The sequence below is a fragment of the Eucyclogobius newberryi genome, unplaced genomic scaffold, assembly GCF_026437365.1.
Source record: "Eucyclogobius newberryi isolate DKJ021-1_F unplaced genomic scaffold, fEucNew1.0.hap1 SCAF_22, whole genome shotgun sequence".
Lineage (NCBI taxonomy): Eukaryota > Metazoa > Chordata > Actinopteri > Gobiiformes > Gobiidae > Eucyclogobius > Eucyclogobius newberryi.
The window spans coordinates 5980516-5998422 of NW_027315857.1; the positions used below are offsets into that span (position 1 = coordinate 5980516).

Genomic DNA, 17907 nt, shown 5'->3' on the forward strand with positions numbered 1-17907 from the left:
ATATATTTATCAATTTAAGTTAAGTAATATACATTATGAGATAAAAGTTCAGAACAGAATAGTGAGGATAAAATGTTGTTTATTTGACCAATATATAACAATATTATCACCTGGTGTTGCTTCAGTTAAAGGAGAGATGCCAATTATAAAAGGAATTCTACAGAAGGCAAGGCATGAGCCTACATGAATGTGTACTGTGTTACAGTGTACAGTAAAGTGTGCAGGTCAAACTCACTGCCTTTGCGCTGTCTGTAGAAGATGAGTACTAGCACCAGCAGGAAGATGAAGAGCAGGATGGTGGAGCCCACAGTGCCCCCAGCAATGATGCCCACCGGAACCTCGTCTGCTCGGGGAGAGAGGGAGAGAGGAGCAGAGGGTTAGCCTACTGTGGGGAGTGGGACTTTTAGTCCTGATGTGGACTTCTAGTTATAGTGCTTCTATAGTCCTGGTCCAGTCCAGACTTAGTTTAAAGATTTAGTCCTGGTTTGGTCCCAATTTTGATGCGGGGAATGTGCAAATGTGAACACACCAAAAAACCTTTCTTTGGGATTAGTTTTACCTTGGGGCCTTTTTTTAAATAAAAAAATAAAGGAATAAAGTCTGTAAAAACAATAGTAAAACAAGTATTTGTTTCTTGCTTTTGCTTTTTTCTGTAACTGGTTGACTGTTTAACTGTAGGTTTAAGTTTGTATTTAGTGTTTAGGACTGTACAAGAGTGTGAAATGTTGTTCTTTAACACGATGTTGCCATGGGTGATCAGAAGAACATCATGTGATCATATATTATGAAAAAGCCGCATCATCTCTCTTTTAATCCATTCACACCGATAGAGCCCCTTGATCTAACTTTACATCAAAAGCACCCAAACTTTTTTCCAAAGAGCCTTCATGCAAGTCCTCAGCCCTCAGTTGCCACAACAATGGGTTGTACTTCTGGATTACGTTTGCCATTGTTTCATTTTTTAATTATAGAAAACATCATAATTGCATAATTGATTGGTATAATGCCCTGACAAAGGTCTTTCTAGTTGAAACATCCCTTTCTCTAAGAAAAGACTTTTAACTGTTAAGATAGCCTCAAAACGTTCTGCCTTTTTGCACACATCACTTCTATTTTTGATCCTCCAGTGCACAGGGCATTCTTTTGAATTTTTGTAACTAGGCAAGGCAGGTCCACGGCTAACATGAACTTGACATATTTTCCTTACAAAGCAAAGTCCTAAATCATTGATTTACTCTAATCAACCTTCATTTCCCATTTTCCCAAAATGTTAAAGACAAATGGCATCTTCATTTTCAAAATGATCATCTATCTAATACCCATCCTTACTAATTTCATCCTGAATCATTGTCCTGTTGTCATGTCATGTCATGTCAAGAAGGACAAGAGGTTATCTCAGGGGTGCGCAATTATTTTCCTCCGAGGGCCATATTCGAATCCAGGCAAGTAGCGGAGGGCCGGCCCACGATCATTGGTGTGAAAAAAAAAAATCCCAAAAATTAAATGTCAAATAAAATATCACTTTTCTGTCAAATATAGGCTATTGAATCTATTATTTAAGTCATTTCACATCATTAAGGATATAAGTGCAGACAGATGCCTGACGGCAAAAAATATGTTTTTTAAATTTTTTTAAATATTACTTGGTTTGTGCGGGCCGGATTGAAAGCCCCGACGTAGTTTGCGCACCCCTGGGTTATCTGTACTCCACACTGTGACTGCTTGTACGTCTGCTCATTTTTGCAGTAGGTTCTCTAACCTTTCTCCTCCAGTGTGATTATCATGGTGCCAGGTCCAAAGGCGTTCCAGGCGGTGCAGTTGTATGTGGACTGGAAGTCGGACTCCATGACATTGTTGATGGTGAGGGTGGACAGGACACCGCCTCCTTCTGTGTTAGGTCGGCTTTGCTCCACAGTGTAACGCTCCAGCAGGGTGCCCCGCTCCTTCTCCCACACGTTCTCTTTCCATGCCCACACCTGCAACAACACACAACAAGAAAGACTCAGTTAGAGACCCAAGACTAAAAGCCAATTCATACTTGATAAGAGGCAAGAAGTTTTTTCTTGCACCTATAGCTGGAATAAAAAGAACAAAGTTCTAAAGGGCTTGGGTTCATACTTCATCAGAAGTTCTGCTGCTGAACTCAATGCCCTTACCCCATCAGTTCAAACAGCCATTGCGATGTTGTTTCTATAAAGGTGATCAACTCAGCTCTAGGAGCAAGAACACACTGTTTTTGACTGGTTCACTTTGGAGTGGATTGGAAAGGTGTTCTAATATCTGGATAGGGAATCCAAATATCTGGATAAGCTACGTTAAACCAAAAATTATATCCAGCCCAGAAACTATTTTCCACATGAAATGCAATGTAACACTGCTTGGTTTCGGCTGAAAGGGACTGACAGCGACCTACAACTTTCACAAAAGGTGAAATGAAGCCTGCGTAAATTCACCTGGAAGACCTAACTTAAATCGGCGTCGGCCACCATGGAAGGACCCCTCTCCCCAGCGCCATCATCGCATTCAAGCGGCGTCCGCCTGTCCGTCTGTGAGAGTCAGATCCCTCACTTCACCATGGACTCTTCCAGGTTTCTGCGCTTATCCCAAGAGGTTATGCAGTTTTTCCCGGCCAAGAAGGAGGGTGAAAGGACAGGGGGCGTCTGCCTCATGGCCCTCGCACCTGCTCCTCATCCCCAATCAACGCTCTCAAGTTACTCCTCCCCGCTCCCAATCAGCGCCCAGGCGGTCGCATTTAAGCCCTCAGGCAGATGGCTCGGCCACTCAAACCGTACTGCGACCCACCGCCTCCCCTTCTCCTCCTCTGCATTCCCCTCATCCTCAACCTTCTCTCCACATCTACCACCACCAGTCTCCAGGCTCCGGGGGGAGACATCTAAATCACTGTCTTCCACCGGGGTCTGAGCGCCAAATAACCTCCGTAATAAAGCTCGCTAATCATTCTCTTCTGTGTCCTGTGTCTGAGTCTCTCCAGGGTGAAATGCATTTCACTGTTCAGTTTTCAATCGGCGCAGTGTTTGTACCTTAACAACTTAACAGCAAGTGCACACTACACGACTGGACTGAGTGTGATTACAGTCTGAGGTTCACACTACACGACTGGACTGAGTGTGATTACAGTCTGAGGTTCACACTACATGACTGGACTGAGTGATTACAGAGTCTGAGGTCCACACTACACGACTGGACTGAGTGTGATTATAGAGAGTCTAAGGTCCACACAACACGACTGGACTGAGTGTGATTATAGAGTCTGAGGTCCACACTACACGACTGGACTGAGTGTGATTATAGAGTCTGAGGTCCACACTACACGACTGGACTGAGTGTGATTATAGAGTCTGAGGTCCACACTACACGACTGGACTGAGTGTGATTATAGAGTCTGAGGTCCACACTACACGACTGGACTGAGTGTGATTATAGAGTCTGAGGTCCACACTACACTGATTATGATTATGTGATTATATATAGACATCGAAGTCAGAGAAATCTTAATATTACAAGATTAAAGTCATAATCTTTACGAGATTATGAAATTTAAAGATTCAGGGACAGGCATCGAAACTTTCCGAATTGTCGCAGAAATGTTTTTCACTTTCAGCACCACGACCAGGACACAAATGGCGCTTGGCATGGATGATTCAAAAGTTGAAACAAAAGCCCACATTAGACGTCAAACTTTATAATGCAATTCAGACATCACAAACAATCATTTCCCCTGTGCAGTGCCCCCATGTCCTTCTGGTTAAGGGCCTGGGTGTGGAGCTCAGCTCCTGGGCACTGGGCAGGACACTGACCGTAGCAGGTTAAGGAGTCTTGGAAAATTTTCACCAATAATCTGTTCCCTCTTCACCCTTTTAAACTTTGTACAAACCAAAAGCACTAAGGGCTTGTGCACCAGACCCTATACCGCGGGCCTGGGGTCAGTGCTCCAGACCCTGTACCGCAGGCCAAGGGCCAGAGCTCCAGACTCTGTATTGTGGGCCTGGGGCCAGTGCTCCAGACCCTATACCGCAGGCCTGGGGCCAGGGCTCCAGACTCTGTACTGTGGGCCTGGGGTCAGTGCTCCAGACTGTACTGTGGGCCAGGGGTCAGTGCTCCAGACTCTGTACTGTGGGCCTGGGGTCAGTGCTCCAGACTGTACTGTGGGCCAGGGGTCAGTGCTCCAGACTCTGTACTATGGGCCTGGGGCCAGTGCTCCAAATCCTGTACTGTGGGGCCTGGGTGCGTTGAGGACCGATTCTGCAGAATTCGAGATTAGGGACAGTGCGCAGTTAGAGGATGCACTTTGTCCTCTGTGGGGCAAGAACATTCATTTGTGTTTGTTTTAGGCTAATTTAAGCCTTCTCACAGTTGGGTGTAAAACAGTGTGTAAAATGACGTTCTTCAGTGTTTTTCATGAGTGTGTTGGAGCTGCGCTCATGCCATGTGTAGCGCTATATATCTTTATTAGCTATAGTGTCCTCTGATTTTAGTTATCAGCCTGGGCTGATACATGGGTATGTTAAGCTGTAGTTAGAATGGGTTGTATGGATGATGTGTGTGTAAAACATGAACACAATTGGTGCCATCCATCTTCTTCAGCTTAGACAATTGGTGCATGCCCCAAAAATGTATCACCACCAATCACCACTATGCTGTCCTGTGAGGGCTGGTGTTTTACCAAGTTTACAAGGGATGCCAAAAAGGTTAGAATCGGTGTGTTAAACTGAGGCTTCTGTGTGTGTATGGCTCCTTGGGCCTGTAGTAAAAACCACAATGGGCTGTCGTAAAAACCACAATGAGCACGTAAGAAAAGTGATTGTGCGTAAAGTAAAGTGCCCACATAGAGAAACAAAGCAATAGAGAAGCAGAGCATGTGTGAATATAGGCCGAGGCTACTCCACCTGTCTGCGGGTGGCTGCGGCATGGAGCACAGCTGGTCCACTATAGCTACGCCATAGAGAAAGTAAAGGGTTGATCCAACAGATTGTGAATGATACGTAACAGGAGAGGTGCCGCTAAACAGCAGTGGCGATCTGTCTTGTAATCAACACACTCGTGGGACATCGTTTTATTGTGACTACGATTTTATTCTCATAAATTTATGACTTTATTTGTGATAAATTATGACTTTATTCTCGTTAAATTATGATTTCATTCTCGTAAATGTGGGACTTTTTTCTGGCTGCAACTTTAATCTCATAAAATGATGACATTAACATCAAAATGTTGACTTTATTCTTGTAGTGCCCCGCAAATGTTTTTATTTGGGTTGGCCCTTATACTCTGTCTTAAGAGGCAATGGGTGTCAGGGACAGCGTCAGCTTTGTTTCATTTAAGAAACAACTTAAAGAATGGCTTATAAATTCTCAAAGATGTGACCATTAGAGAGACAGTCACACATATACATTTTACACTTCAGACACACAAGTCTGAATGTGTGTGTGAATGTATTCATGTATGTATGAATGAAAGTTGTAGTAGTGAGCACAGTGTTAGATTCATGTACATATATGCGATTTCCAGTGTATTTTATGTCTTGTCTGATTTTGTCTGTTGTATCTGACATTGTCATGTGTGTATTTTATACTGTTTGTTTACATTGTTATATCTGCTTTTACCCCCTGTTCCATGTGACTACAGAACAAAATTAGCTTTGAGCTAAATCCGGTGTATTTACAGCATTAGCTGTTCATTAATACATTAATACAGCCCCATTCAAATAAACCTAACCAAACTAAAGGTGAGAGGGGAAGAGAGAAGGCAAGAGGAGAGGAGAAGAGAGGAGGGGAGAGGAGAGGAGGAGAAAGAAGGATAAATGAGAAGAGAGGAGGCTAGATAGAGAAGGAAAGAGGAAGAGAAAGAAGGAGAGAAGGAGAACAGAGGAGGAGGGGTGAACCATGCAGTGAGTGTTTATTTATCGGTTCAGCTCTGGTTAGGGGTTAGGCAGAAATATTAAGCAAATGCCTCACTGTTGACACTGTTTATGCATTATGTGTTATTTCTGAAAATACAAAAATAGAACGTTTTAGCCCAGACAGCAGTGTCTCCTCCGCTGCTTGTCATTGGCCGCTGGGCTCTGTGTGCAGAAGTGTCAGTAAACATGCTTCTGCATCAGAGCACGAGCACGGCCAAAATTGGCTTTACAATTCAAACATGGTTGAATGACTGCAACTGGAATCTAGTCTTGTCTTTCCGCAGTCGACACTTTGTGAGTCGAATGTGAGTCCAGTCGTAACTGGTCCACACTATGAGACTGAAGCAGCTGCGACTGACTTCAACTAGAGATGACTGAGAGTGACAGAGTGACTGAGAGTGACTGAGCACGACTGAAAATTTGTAAGAACCTCTAACTTAAAGTGGTGTTGTAGTGTGTCCTCATCTTAAGCAAACCAGCCAGTGATTTACCAGGGATTCTAGAAAGCACTTGAAATCTATATAAAACTGTATCTATTGTATATTGCACTATATTTCACTCATATCCATTCAGTTTGTTTCCTTGAAAGCAGTTCTACCCATAACATACAACGTTGTTTAGCATGTCACATTTGGATTCCATCAGCCTATTGTACTTGAGTACACTACATGAAATCCAACACCTAAAAAGACATACAATACTACCAACGAACATGCTAACTTTCCACGCTAACATGTAAATACCTTCGCTCCCATTTCGCCACACTTTGTCAGAGAAGGGAAAGCACTAAAAGCATTTGTTCTATTCAGCATCGGGCTGTAGTTTTAATTATGGATAAGGCACATGTTTCTATAATACAACCACTTAGAAAGAATCCAGGCAGTGGCGTTTACTGGGACAAAGCTGGTGTATATTTTATAAGGCTTTTTCTGTGCTAGCCTTTTGCATTAGGGGGAAAGTGGTGAGGAGTGATGAAGGAGAATAAAGGTAATGGAGGAAGAGTGTTTTTTTTTTTTTTTGCGGAAGATAATAGAGGAAGAAAGAAAGGAGGTTTGTGTGATTCTGGGACAAAATCCGAAGGGAACTGAAAAATGGGTTAATATACCATTGTGTTGTTGAGTGTTGTGGTCAGATGTTGTGCACTTCCTAACTGTACTATAACCAGACCAGTTTATGTTTTACATTTTGATTAAGATTCATGTTCTTCAATTCTTATTAGAGAATAACAATAGTACCATTGAAGAAAAGGATTCAAGAGTAGTTTTGATGACTATCCTTGAATTATTTTCTACAATAGAACATTCCTGGACGAATGAGGATTACACCGTCTTGTTTCCAAGAATTTTGGGGAGAATCACCAAAGTAGTTTTACTTGAATTGTTCTAGCCATATATATCAAGATTAGGTAATAATAATAATAGATTTGTCAACCGTAACTTAAAGTTAGTTGTTCCTTATTTGGACAGTAAAATCCATGGGACGTGATTTGATCCTTATTTTTGAGTTTCTTAAGATTTCATTTTACAAGCATTCAAAGATTTACTACAGTTTTTAAGTTTCAAATTAGTCTGTTTGTTTTCCCCTTTTCCTAATATGTTTTTTAATCATTCAAGTAATACAAATACTTGTGGTGTTTGCAGAGCCTGAGACATAAAACCTTGGCTGGAGCAGGGGTGAAATTACATTAATTAACTTATAGGTCAAAAATGGGCATTCGCGGTAAAATGCGTTAGTTAATGATCGCATCATACTTAAGGTTCAAAGATGGCCGCCAGTTGGCCAGTTGCAAGAGTGATGGAGAGTGATTTTGCTGGGGGGGGGGTTTGTTTATGAAGGAGGATTCTGCATGACTCACCCCACAAGTACCAGGAAGCTGGAGCTAAAAGCACTACAAGCTAAGGCCATTTAGCAACATACAGCTACGGCAAAGCGAGAACACGCTAACTGCAAAGCTTTTTCCTGCAGGCTTAATAATGCATGCTAATATATCGTTTTAGACAGAGGTATACTTGAAAGATTTGTTACGAACTATTTTGTCCGGGGGAGGTGTGCTGGCGATGTAGCATTTCACGTCTCCTCTCTCGCCTCTCACTGCGTACTGCACTGGGTCACTGGAGATGATGGGCGGGCCTGCGGAGTCAAACAAGACCATAATAAGCTCAGGAAGTGGACAAATGTACCAGAGAAGTGCATTTAGCTACACTGGATTCACTAATATTTAAATTCAAAATATGTACTTTTGGAGATGGGTTGGTTTGGAGTGGAGAGCTTTTAGTGGCATTTTGGTGACCTTGTGATAAGTGGAGTGGATAATAAATAATATAGTTACTCAGGAAACTCAGGTACTCAGGACTAAACAGTTACATATTTTATTACCGGTATTTGGAAATAATAGAATGTGCAATTTATTTTAATGTTGTCTGAATTAAAACTAGTGTTATTAAAAGTATCAAAAGTGAAATACTTACCGATGCTAAAATTAGAATCGAAACTAGATTGAAAAAGTCATTCCACATTTGGTGACAGCACAACTGTAGCCTAATTGAGTTTAAGGCAGTTTTAGGAGTTCATATGAGGTGTTTGATGCCTGTGCATATCATATTCCACATGTGAACTTATTTTCAGCATAAACAAGTGTCTGCACCTTTTTACAGTAGGCTTTAGTGTACTAACAATTTAGTGTAAAGAGTAAACAAACTGTTCACTCTTAATTCTATGGTGGCACAAAAACCTTTCCGGTGTATATAGTGGGATTATTTTAAAGTTTCTCTTTTCTTTAACTTTTTCTTCTACTCTTTCCATTAGAGATACAGCTAACAAATATTTATGTCGTCGACTAGTTATGAATTATTTCTATTTTACATTAAGACATTTATGTCGGTGTAATCCCTCATTCGTCCAGGCGTGTTCCATAGTAGAAAAAGCTTCAGTTGTCAGTGTAGTGTAGTTGTAGGAAGCTATTTTTGTTAAAAAAGAAAGACCTTCTTTAAACAGAAATGGAGGGCTAAGATTTAATCTTCCTGTTATTTATAATGGGATACTGAACCCCTGGAAAGGTAGAGGACCAGGACCAGGACATGTAGATGCTAATCAGGTACTCAGGGTGGTTGAGCCAGGGTCTCACAAAGACAAAGAGGATTCTAATAGCCCATTAAAATTCTGAATAGGCTAGCTCGGTAGATACAAGGGGGGAGTTTCTGTTGAAACAAACAACTCTTTCTACTTCAGGAAGGTTCCTCCCAATGGGCGGGTCTTACCACAGAACAGTATTAATATCGGAGTTCTCGATCTAAATTCTTTTATTGACAATGACTCTTGGATGAGAGTCGAAACGTCTATTTTTTCAAACTGAGTCCAGATGACTACAACTGAAGCTTTTTCTACTATTAAGACATTTAATACACATTTAACTAAATAAAGATTGAAATATGGTGACTGAAGGCTTCTAAAATACAAAATAGTTACCTTTATAGTATAGTACAGATAATGTTTACAATGATGAGGATGATTACTTTTAAAGCTGATTATAGCTGTCACGATTATTCCCATTAATTGTTGCTACCCTGCGGACGAATTCATACGAGCTCAGTCTTCAAATGAAAAGCTCTCTCTACCGTTGACTGTCAGCGTGACCTCGGTCTCGCCCACACCGATCCTGGGCACGATGGCTTTGCACACGTACTGGCCCGCGTCCGCCTGGCTCACCGACTTCAGGTACAGCTGGTTACTGTTACTCAGCACCTGGAAGGAAGAGACCAGCACAAAAGAGCAGCAGCATTAAAAGCTAAAAGCGTGCACCTGTGGGTGGAGTTTCCCTCCTCTTTGAACCTTTGGCCAACTCACAGCACGAGGCTTTTAACCTATTATTACATTTGGGCAGTTACCTAGCAACCCAATCCACTGGAAAATTAGTGTGTGTGAATTTTTCTAAATATAAAATGAAATCTAAAAGGAGCCTTTTAACCTGAGCAGAGTCTATAACTGCGTGTGTAGGCTAAGGAAACACTCAGAATGCACGCATTTATCATGCAGAGTACAATCTTTATGTTGAATATTAAAGGTTGAATGGACGATTTTTTTGACCAAAATCTGAGTCTTATTTCCTTGTGGTGTGGACTGCCGATTAGTCTTGCCACGTATCAATCATAAAACTCACCTACCGCTCACCTGCAGCCGCCTGCGGTTCGTCCCCACGAGCAGCACGTTTCCGCGTGCCTAAGCGCATGGATCTATCATAATATAGTTCCCACAGTGTACGGGACAAAATTAAGACGGAGAAAGACTGTTCGAACTGACTCAGAAGAAGACGGAAATCTACGGGAGACGAGAGATGCGATGCGATCCGTTGCGCTAATAAACAAACGCACGTGTGTGTTGTATCAGTCCGCACGGGGGAGTGCGCATGCGCACTTCCGCCTGCGTTCTCAAATCGCCGAAAAATCGTCCATTGCGCCTTTAAAGTTGGTAACTATGTTATAGGTTTACCAAAGTGTTCCTGAAAGCCATCATCAAAAAAGCGGTCCAAAACTGGACTAAACAAGGACAAAAGCAGCTGTAAACCAGGACTTAACCACGTCTAAACTAGGACTAACCCATGTGTAAATCAGAAGTTAAAAATGTCAACAAATTCTAAACCAAATCAACACCAGGATTAAACAAGGAGTAAATCAAGACTACATCAGTTGACGCATGTTCCTGTATTACTCACCATGATGGAGCCCTTCTTTAAGCAGGACTTAACCAAGTTTAAAGCAGATCTAAACCAGTTCTCACCATGTTGGAGCCCTTCCTTAACCAGGACTTAACCAGGTCTAAAGCAGATCCAAACCAGTTCTCACCATGCTGGAGCCCTTCTTTAACCAGGACTTAACCAGGTCTAAAGCAGATCCAAACCAGTTCTCACCATGCTGGAGCCCTTCTTTAACCAGGACTTAACCAGGCCTAAAGCAGATCTAAACCAGTTCTCACCATGTTGGAGCCCTTCCTTAACCAGGACTTAACCAGGTCTAAAGCAGATCCAAACCAGTTCTCACCATGCTGGAGCCCTTCTTTAACCAGGACTTAACCAGGCCTAAAGCAGATCTAAACCAGTTCTCACCATGTTGGAGCCCTTCTTGGACCAGGACTTAACCAGGTCTAAAGCAGATCTAAACCAGTTCTTACCATGTTGGAGCCCTTCTTTAACCAGGACTTAACCAGGCCTAAAGCAGATCTAAACCAGTTCTTACCATGTTGGAGCCCTTCTTTAACCAGGACTTAACCAGGCCTAAAGCAGATCTAAACCAGTTCTTACCATGTTGGAGCCCTTCTTTAACCAGGACTTAACCAGGTCTAAAGCAGATCTAAACCAGTTCTTACCATGTTGGAGCCCTTCTTTAACCAGGACTTAACCAGGCCTAAAGCAGATCTAAACCAGTTCTTACCATGTTGGAGCCCTTCTTGGACCAGGACTTAACCAGGTCTAAAGCAGATCTAAACCAGTTCTTACCATGTTGGAGCCCTTCTTGGACCAGGACTTAACCAGGTCTAAAGCAGATCTAAACCAGTTCTTACCATGTTGGAGCCCTTCTTGAACCAGGACTTAACCGGGTCTAAAGCAGATCTAAACCAGTTCTTACCATGTTGGAGCCCTTCTTGAACCAGGACTTAACCGGGTCTAAAGCAGATCTAAACCAGTTCTTACCATGTTGGAGCCCTTCTTGGACCAGGACTTAACCAGGTCTAAAGCAGATCTAAACCAGTTCTTACCATGTTGGAGCCCTTCTTGAACCAGGACTTAACCAGGTCTAAAGCAGATCTAACCCAGTTCTTACCATGTTGGAGCCCTTCTTGAACCAGGTGAGGGTGAGCGGAGGGTTCCCAGCCCATTTACAGTTGAGGCTCACGTCTGAGTCCAAGTCCACGGTCTTGGGCTGAGGTTCAACCAGCAGGATGGGACCAACTGTGCGGAGAGCGATAGGGGACAGACACACATTTGGATTAGGCCCAACTTTATTCTTATTTTATTAATACTAATATTCTATTAGTATTCTTTGTAGCCTACAGAATACTGGTTAGAGAAAAGTTATTTGATTTAACAACCCTGGACAATGCGGTTCATGGGATTTTGTTAAACATTTTGGTTATGAAACAAACTGACTAAATGACTTTGGAAATCTGGAAATGTTGAGGACTGTAAACTAGTGATTATTGTAGTGGTCACTCAGCACTCAATGATTAATTGTTCAATTAGCTGAGGACTCAAATAATTGTTTCCAAATTAAGGTAAAAGAAAATATGAGAATTTAAATCCAGATCCCAAAATGTATTCCTTTTGTGCCATTATGAGATAATAATGATATCACATGGCACGTAAACAATTATCATTTATAGACCAATGTTCTAAATTCCAGAATGGAGGCAACTGGAGGTAAACAATAAAACAATTTGAAGATCCAAACACTAATGGTTTTAAGTCTCTATGACAAAAAGTAAGTAACAATCTTAAATTTCCAGGAAAGAAATGTCTTTGTTAAAAATACAAATTTAAAAAAAAAAAAATTGAGTTTTACAATTATACAATTATAGTCTAAATTAATCTAAAATTATATATAATAATTTTAGATGAAATGTTACTATTGTGGGCTCAAAATTTCTGTATTAGTCAGGTAAAACCTAAAAATGTGGATTTTTCCTTCATCAGAAAGTGTCTATTACAATGTAATTTTAAATAAACAATGCATGTAAAGTATATGGTAAAAGAGGCTTTGATATTACTCACATGTATCTGTGCTTTTACTTTGAAATATTTTTTGATATTCTCAGGTTAATCCCACTTCCTCCACTGAAATTACATTATGTTCCACTTAACTTTGCCTCCATTCTGGAATTTAAAATGTATTTGTTTGCGAACTGTAAAGGCGTATTAAATTAGCTGTTAAAAGCTCGCATAATTGATCAGTCAGAATAATTGTTGGAGAAGGCTAGAAGTTGGCTAGCTCTGGTCCAAAGAGCCTGAGCCTTTCAATAAAGCCTATGGGCACAAAATGTTTCCAAAATAAAATAAAAAGAAGGAAGAAACTCCTACAGAAGCGAGCAGGTTTAAAGTGTGGAAAACTGTGGACTCACAGTGCACGTCCACCAGAATGCTGACGTTGGTCTTGCCCACAGCATTGAAGACCAGACAGGACACAGGCTCGGTGAAGAAGGAGTGGTCAGCTTTAGTGGTGAAGACGCTCTCCCGGGCTCCCTGCAGAACCACGCCCCCTTTAGCCCACCTGTAGAATCATTACAGTTTTTCAGTTGTATTTTCTTACAAGTACTTAAGATAAATATAGATGAATGTACTACTTTCTACTCAACTTTCTACTGTGATGATTTGGAATTTAGCATTTAGAATAAACACATTTCTATTTCCCAATGCACTTATTACAACCAAATGATCTGATCTAATCTTTCACAATTTATATGCTAATTTTACAGGTTGGACTGAACAAACAATTTGTCACCTACAGCATTGTATTGTTTTTGAAACCGCAAAGTTATCATTCGGAACACTTATTTTGTACAGCATATACTTCAGTACTTTAATTTATAGGACGTAATAATTGAACAGAGCTGCTTTTAATAGTATTTTTCACTGAAGTGATGAAATGCAGTACGTGGGGCCCCTCTGGAAGTGAGTGAGGGGTGTGGCACAGACCTGTAACCCATGATGGGAGGGTTGGCGTGGGCCTGGCAGGTGAAGGTAACGCGATCCCCCTCCAGAACCGATCGGGGCTCTATGGACAAGGTCACTGTGGGTAGATCTGGAAGAGAGAGGGAGCAGCGGTCACCAAAGCTAAAGCAGATCTGAAACTGAAAGTCTAAACTGGGTCTTAAAGGACACAATTAATGAAACATATGTATTGTATCGTTCTTTACACATAGTACTATGAGTATTTTTGCTTTTGTGTCTCATGCTTTAGAACATAAAATGATGTATCTACTCAAAGCATACATTGCTTTTATTAATCAGGCATTTCCCACATCAAGTTCTGTGTTAGAACTTCATCTACTGGCAGCAGAGGGAAGGGGAGACAAACAAAAGCTAGCTTTCCCTGACATTTGAGTCTGGTGAAAACAGCACAGAAGATCTCGGAGCTCTAACTTTGACGTCACACAGTGTTTTCTGAGGCTCAGAGAGGATTTACTAAACAGAATTCACCATACTAGCGTGAGTAACAACTCCAGATATTTTTTTAAATGAGAGAATAATGTTATAACATGGTTAAAAGAAATCTAACATGCGTCCTTTACTCATGGCATCAGAATGAAACCATACAAGTTCTAAACACTAAGGACTAAACAAGGACTAGACCAGCTGAGGAATTGAAACCAGGTCAAAGCGAGTACCCCAACACATGTCCATCGGAGCTAAACAGGGACCAAAACACGATGAAAAAAGCTTATTCTTGGACTAAAACAGGATAAACCAGGTCTAAGCTCCACCAGCTCTCAACCATGAGATATACTTGGACTAACTACAGTTGTAGTACACAGAAGTACAGTGCAGTATTTGTGTGTTCTTACGGTGTACGTTGAGTGTGACAGTTGTGCTTTTGCCCGTGGGCACTGCCAGGTTGGTGGTGACACAGCTGAAGTTCCTCCCGGTGTCGGTGTCCACTGGATGGACAGGCAGGTAGCTCCGCGTGGTCACTCGCTTTCTGTCCGCAAGCACTTCCTGGACAATCCACACACACCGAGCACAAGCAGTGACAGGTCAGGTCAGTTCAGGAGAGAGTCTCAACAGTCATTTTGGAAGATAAAACTGCTCAACATATATAAGACTAAATGAATACTTACATACATATTAGTGTTATTTTGTTATTTTCCTAGGAGGGTGATTCATAATGCAACATCTCGATGAGGACAGCACAGCTCGTTGTGTATGTACACAACGAACCGGGCGCGATCATTCAGTGTGTCTAACTGGGCTGCATATTTACAACAAGAAATATGTTTAAACGTGATGATCTCAAATTTTACTCTACAGTTTAGCTGAAACTTTTTACGACTAAAGACATAATTATACATTTTTCAACAATAGGCCTGGAGAATGTGGGAGTTTCATTAGAAAGAGTTCAGTTAGCTTGACAAGAGGTTCGTCTGGTTCAAGACCCGTTTCTGCCACTTAGCATTTATTTTGTATCTTCTCTTTTGCGTGAACTGACAGTTTTTGATTGGCAAACGTGAATCTTTAATGTTTTTAATGAAAATAAAGACAACTGGGTGCCATCAACAAAGGGGCCAATATGAGCCTGCTACACTTTACCTCAGCAGCTTTAGACCTCCCCACAAGACACGATGTACATTTAATGAATTACACTTACAAACGCAGGCATTATTTAAAGTTATTTATTTTCACAACATATATTTTTGAGGGATAAAATAAGCTACCATCCTTTATATCCAATCACACGAAGGTCACATAATACGTTGCCAGCTTTGAATGCAGTAGGCAATGGCTTATCGGATCTTTAGTAAATAAACAACTTCTTGACATGCTGTCATCATTTATTTTTTTCTGGATATTTTTCTGGCCTTACCGTGACACTGACAGCGCCCTCTATTGGCAGGCCGTCCTTCAGCCACTCAACGACAGAGGCAGGTTTGGCCCCGCGGGACACACAGCTCAGGTTGTACGACTCCCCAGCGGTCAGCAGCACCTCGGGGCCCCCGTCAATCACAGGGTCGTCTGGGGGGACTGCCAGGACACAAAGGGGACTTTCCATTAGACGACGAGTCAGCAATTATTTCAATTTACTTTTAATTTTTTTTAAAGGAGAGTGATATTGACCAACAGTTAGAACCAAGGACCTTTTTTTCTGTTGACAAGATGACAGTGTTGACAGTGAGACTTTCTAAATGTATTTGAACCAAATATATGTTCAAATATTGTGACTGAATGTTTCAAGATAAAGAATATTTACAGACGTAAATACAAGTGTATTATTGAAGAAAATGTGAAATTGTTTTTATATTTTTTAACATTTTAATAATCTCTCACTATCTTAAAAGTATTTTGGTATGCATTTTAGAGTCTGTATAGTCCAGAGAGACTTTTTTGAACATTTATTTTATGATTAGGGCTGCAAAGATTACTGGGAATAATTGTAACTAGTCCACTGACTTCATTTGGTTAAAACATTTTTTTTTTAATATCAACGTTCAACAGAAATAATGGTTTGACAAATGTACCTATGTTTTTTGCATCACAAAACATGGAAGTGTTTTTTGAGGCTCAGAGGGAGAGAACTTACAAATGGAAATTGCATGAATGAAGCTAAATAGAACTCCATGTATGTTTTTGATGTGGGAATAATAAATTACCATCAATTAATTGCAATGTATTATAATGCCTTTGGGTTCATGTACAAAACATAATTTGTTTTTGCTTATTCAATATGAGAATGACCTTTTCTAATTTCATTCTTCAAGTTGGAGAAACGCAACTTTGATAAAAGACCCTCACTATATTGCATTTGCTGAAACTGAGAGGACACAAATTTTACACTACAGAAGAAGAACACACCACATAACCATTCATAAATCCAATCCTAAAACCATTTGCAGGCGCCTCGTCTCTCAGTACTGATCCCACTTAGCGCAATAGTGTGGACTTACTGAGGAGAGTGAGTTTGGCTCGGCGGGACCTCAGGGCAGCGTCGGGGGCCTGGCACTCATACTGGGCATCATCAGACAGGTCCGCAGACAGGATCTCCAGATTGTACTGGCCCAGCTCCTGCACACGCAGCACCCGGTACCTGGGCCATGCTGTGACACATGAACACATAAGACAAGTCATACATGAGGGCACGCACTGGGCACTTTATTAGGCAATACGTACAGTACGAGCGGGCTTGACCTTTACTGACATTTAGCCTTGTAGTAACAGACTGTATTTCAGACATCTTCCAGATGTACCTACATTTGAACATTCATAAAAAATATATAAAACTTAGTTTTATATATTTTTTTAGTAATAGCAATAGTTTTCATAGAAACTGTGCTGGCCGTAATTTTAAACTTTCAGAGATGGTGGATTATTGTTGCACACCGCAATGTACAAATAATTGAGGGAAGAAGAAAGACTTTAGAAAGACTGTAACTTAAATGACTGTAGTGAATCAAGCCTTAATTAATTAAGATTCAAATATGTTTCTGCATTAATTTGGATTTTGATTTGGGGAATGATTTAACAATTTGGGGAATGATTTAACAAGCTATTAAAAATTGTGTTAAGATTGTGTTGGCAAAATTATGAATCTATTATGCGAGAGTATTGTAAAAAAGATTCAGTTGCAGTCATCCGGACACTGTTTTTGGAAAAACAAAACGTTTCAACTCTCATCCAAGAGTCATTCTCAATCTGAGAGAGAGAGAGAGTATTTTGAAGAAAACAGTCACAAATTATTTTCCAAAACACTGTTTGCATAACTGATTAACTGTTTAATCCAATCACAATCTAAAATTAAACATTATTTCCCATGCCTCTGTCATGTACAACAGCTTCACATTATTCAGAACGTTTCCTGAGTGTTGCTGAGGCTCAGAGGGGGAGGACTTACTAAACAGGAAATGTTGAAATGTGTGAATGAAGCTAAATACAACTCCAGTTGTGTTTTTGATGAGGTAACAATGATACAACATTGTTAAAACCTCAAAAAAAAAATGTTTTTAATGTAATGTGTGTTAAGTTGTTTTAGAACACTGGTCTCGAAAAGGCGGACCGCGGGCCACATCTGGACCGCAGGACAATTTGGACCAACCTGCACGTTTATCTCTCAAAGCCCACTGCATCTAGGAAGTTCTCTGATCAGACTGTCTTCAGTTTATGGCTTACATGTAATGATGCACACTAACCACTAGTTCAACATGAGATTTAAACCCCTCTCGTTGCCATACACAACATTCAATTGAAAACAAAGACCATGAATGATTTGGTGTAACATGCGTAAGGACCGTGT

General features: G+C 40.9%; 1 protein-coding gene across 2 annotated transcripts in view; it reads right to left on the reverse strand.

Annotated features, from left to right (window-relative positions):
- Positions 1-17907, reverse strand: part of kirrel1a (kirre like nephrin family adhesion molecule 1a) — a 75376-nt gene that overhangs the window by 5992 nt on the left and 51477 nt on the right. For both annotated transcript variants that reach the window (XM_072458478.1, XM_072458477.1), the window contains exons 3-12: positions 16565-16714; positions 15487-15644; positions 14471-14621; positions 13602-13707; positions 13028-13176; positions 11734-11861; positions 9535-9661; positions 7950-8050; positions 1760-1976; positions 236-343 (exon numbers count right to left, since the gene is read on the reverse strand). In XM_072458478.1, coding sequence (XP_072314579.1) covers positions 236-343; positions 1760-1976; positions 7950-8050; positions 9535-9661; positions 11734-11861; positions 13028-13176; positions 13602-13707; positions 14471-14621; positions 15487-15644; positions 16565-16714 — 1395 coding nt within the window. The remainder of the gene's footprint in view (positions 1-235; positions 344-1759; positions 1977-7949; positions 8051-9534; positions 9662-11733; positions 11862-13027; positions 13177-13601; positions 13708-14470; positions 14622-15486; positions 15645-16564; positions 16715-17907) is intronic.